This window comes from Notothenia coriiceps, unplaced genomic scaffold (genome assembly GCF_000735185.1).
Source record: "Notothenia coriiceps isolate Sejong01 unplaced genomic scaffold, NC01 NC01_scaffold00033245, whole genome shotgun sequence".
In the NCBI taxonomy this organism is placed as follows: Eukaryota; Metazoa; Chordata; class Actinopteri; order Perciformes; family Nototheniidae; genus Notothenia; species Notothenia coriiceps.
In genome coordinates, this window is record NW_011365946.1 from 1 (window position 1) to 3,259 (window position 3,259).

The window sequence follows — 3,259 nt, forward strand, 5'->3', positions numbered from 1 at the left end:
CGATTGAGTAGCATCCAACCGAGCTTTAAAAACATTTAGTGGCACCAGATTGCTCAGTTTCCATTTCAATTGCAGACTATTCCAAGACATTTAAAAGAAGCTTTAGTTCAGAGAGCTGAGTCTGAATAATGTTAAAAACAGCTTGCAATTCAACAACAGCCTCCTTAATGGAGGGACCTGCACAGTACATCACGTTATCGTCCGCATAAAAATTTAAGGTTGCTCCATCAACATTTTCACCTAAACTATTGATGAACATGGAGAATAAAAGTGGACCTAAAACAGAACCTTGAGGAACACCATTAGTAATGTTTAACCACTCAGAAGACAGCCCATCAAAGTGAACACATTGGGATCTTTCAGAGAGGAAGTTCACAAACCACCCACTGCATGGCTGGATATGCCAATACTGAGTAGCCTCTGCTTTAAGATGCGATGATCGACGGTATCAACCCCCTCTTTAAAGTTTTTAAGTTCGTATTTAGAGAGCCTGATTTCTTTAGAAACATTTTTTAATTTAGAGAAAAAAAGTGGCGACAGATAACCCAAAAGTACATTTTAACTAGAAAATGCATGTGAATGCTGTAAACCAGGGGTGTCAAACTCAATTTAATCGCGGGCCACATCAGCATTATGGTTGCACTCAAAGGGCCGGTTGTAAGTTTAAGACTATATAAAAATACATATATAAATATATATATAAAATAACGTATTAAATTACATTATTGCCTCTGCATTGGATTATTATCAGATAGGGTAATAACTTCATAATTAACTACGTCTGAAAGCAGAAGTCTAGGGCAAATAATTGCAAGTCAGTGAGAATGTCACAAAATGATTTAAAAAGAAAAGCCAAATTCTGGAAAAAAAAGTCAAAATCAAAGAAAAGAAGTGACATTTAAAAAAAAAAGAAGTGAAATTTTGAAAAAAAGTAACATTTAAAAAAAAGATTCTGAGAAAAAAGTCTAATTTGAGATGCATTGTGGGACATGTAGTTTATGGGCAACGTGCTTCTGTAAATCATCATGTAACCGTATAATAAACATATTCTTTGCAAGCTCTTGCGGGGCCACAGAAAAAGAAGTCACGGGCCGGATTTGTCCCCGGGCATTGAGTTTGACATCCCTACTGTAAACTGTGTGTTAATGAATTTAGCTGAAAAAGCTGAATATTTTATTAGTTGTCTGCTTTTAGCTAAAAAAAACAAATAAGTGTGTGAGCCCAGAGATCAAAGGTTGCCATGGTGACGACGTTATCAAACACCTGTGTGTCAGCCCAGAGATCAAAGGTTTCCTTGGAGATGTGCAGTGAAAGGAGAGCCTTTCCATTGATCTGAATGAGAAATAAACCTCCTACATTTCTAACTATAGTTGAAAAACGGTAGCAGCTATCGGTAGAATTTCACATTGCACAGCATTCGCACTAATTATCTGTCATGGGAGAAGTAATCTCATCCTCAGAGAATAGGTGGTTTTAAAAAAAGGGAATTTGTGAGAGTCACTTTACTGCCAAAGGATATCTATTGTTACAGTCTAAAGGTGTTCATGTATCATCAGAAGCATCTCTGACATTATCCATCATCCTAACTGATGAGCAATAAGCAACATGGTTTTTAAATATATTTCTTTGACCTCCTGCAGGTGAGGCGATGCGATGTGGAGACCCCTCCGAACACGATGCTACACGGGGGACGGTGAGGACTCTTTAAAGTAGAGACACTACATACTGATATACACCTGAACATCAGCAGGAGAGGACTCTTTAAAGTAGAGACACTACATACTGATATACACCTGAACATCAGCAGGAGAGGACTCTTTAAAGTAGAGACACTACATACTGATATACACCTGAACATCAGCAGGAGAGGACTCTTTAAAAGTAGAGACACTACATACTGATATACACCTGAACATCAGCAGGAGAGGACTCTTTAAAGTAGAGACACTACATACTGATATACACCTGAACATCAGCAGGAGAGGACTCTTTAAAGTAGAGACACAAAATACTGATATAGTGTAGTGGAGTATAAGTATGAAGCAGACCTCTCTTAAATCTCTCTCTCTTTTTGCAGCTGGCTGTAGGAGAATCCATCAAACTGACGATCAAAGTGGAGGACGACGAGTTATGTTCCCAAACTGATCCGCACCGTGAGTCCAATATAATAAACTCTCTTTTTATTGGACATAATATCCAAAATCTAAGACGATACCTGGTCACATATTACCATAAAGAAATTGCAATTTGAGGCTAAACTGACAGAGATTTATAGATTAGAGCATTTGACATACGTTTATTTAGTACACTGTAACATTTGGAAGCCGTTCTCACGCTAAATTAAAGTGTTATTATCATTAGAATCATAAAAAACACTCGATAAAGTTTGTGACAGTGTTAAATTCTGGTCTTATTTTCTCCAGATTTTTCTCCAGCTGTTGACGGACACACAGAGAAGGAAGCCCCGCCCCCTCACACCAAACAGGAAGTAGCGAAGGAAGTTGTCAGCTCTTCCTGCCAGAGTTCAGAGGTCAGCGGAGGGTCTGACTGCCTGATAATCGAACCACAGCTCCAACACCCCCCGCTCATTACCCACAATCCTTTGGGGGAGGATCCCAGCTGCTCGTACGCCAGCAACAGCGTTTCCGCAACGTCGGATTCGAACAGTTTTCATATAGTTACTGACGAAGGAAACGGCCAGCAGGGGAAACAGTTCTTCTGCACTTTCTGTGGGAAGACTATGGCCTGCCTGAAGAACCTGAAGACTCACCTGAGGGTCCACACAGGTGAGGGGGTTGTCGTAGCAACTTAAAATCAGCTGCTTTCTAGAGAAAATGATGAGTTAGGCAAATATGCAAAGAAACACAATATCGATATAAAGTATTTTAAGATCTTTTCTTTTAATGCGTGCAAGAATGACGACACCTCCTGAGAGCTCTGTGTGTGACGGACTCTTTTATAGGAAGACAACAAAGCTCATTTACATTTCAAAGTTCGATCACAATAAGCAAAACTCTAGCTGGGTATTGCAGCTATCCTCCTTAGAGCAAACTTCTTCCTTTCCTGTAGTGTCATAAAACCCTTTGTGAACACATCTGTTATCACACGTACATTTATCAGCCATTCCCAGGATACCACTTTGTTAACGGTTACATTTAATTAGGATTACACTGTATTCAACTTTAAAGGTCCCCTATGATACTGCTCTTCATCAATATATCACAGGTCTCATATTTATCCAGAGCCTGTCTCTGATTGG

The 3,259-nt window shown here is 39.3% G+C and overlaps 1 protein-coding gene across 1 annotated transcript; it reads left to right on the top strand.

Moving 5' to 3' along the window:
* Positions 1 to 1,643: 1,643 nt before the first annotated feature.
* LOC104961423 (protein krueppel-like) lies at positions 1,644 to 3,014 on the top strand. Its single transcript, XM_010789726.1, has 3 exons — positions 1,644 to 1,693; positions 2,078 to 2,153; positions 2,424 to 3,014. The coding sequence occupies exons 1-3, from the start codon at positions 1,649 to 1,651 to the stop codon at positions 2,810 to 2,812; spliced, it is 510 nt and encodes a 169-aa protein (XP_010788028.1). The 5' UTR covers positions 1,644 to 1,648; the 3' UTR covers positions 2,813 to 3,014.
* Positions 3,015 to 3,259: the final 245 nt, after the last annotated feature.

What these genes read in the sequence shown, in the direction of transcription:
- LOC104961423 (XM_010789726.1), top strand. Translation starts at nt 1,649, where the DNA reads ATGCGATGTGGAGACCCCTCCGAACACGATGCTACACGGGGGACG. An exon ending in ACGATGCTACACGGGGGACG is followed by an intron (nt 1,694 to 2,077) that starts GTGAGGACTCTT and finishes CTCTTTTTGCAG; the next exon opens with CTGGCTGTAGGAGAATCCAT. An exon ending in TTCCCAAACTGATCCGCACC is followed by an intron (nt 2,154 to 2,423) that starts GTGAGTCCAATA and finishes TATTTTCTCCAG; the next exon opens with ATTTTTCTCCAGCTGTTGAC.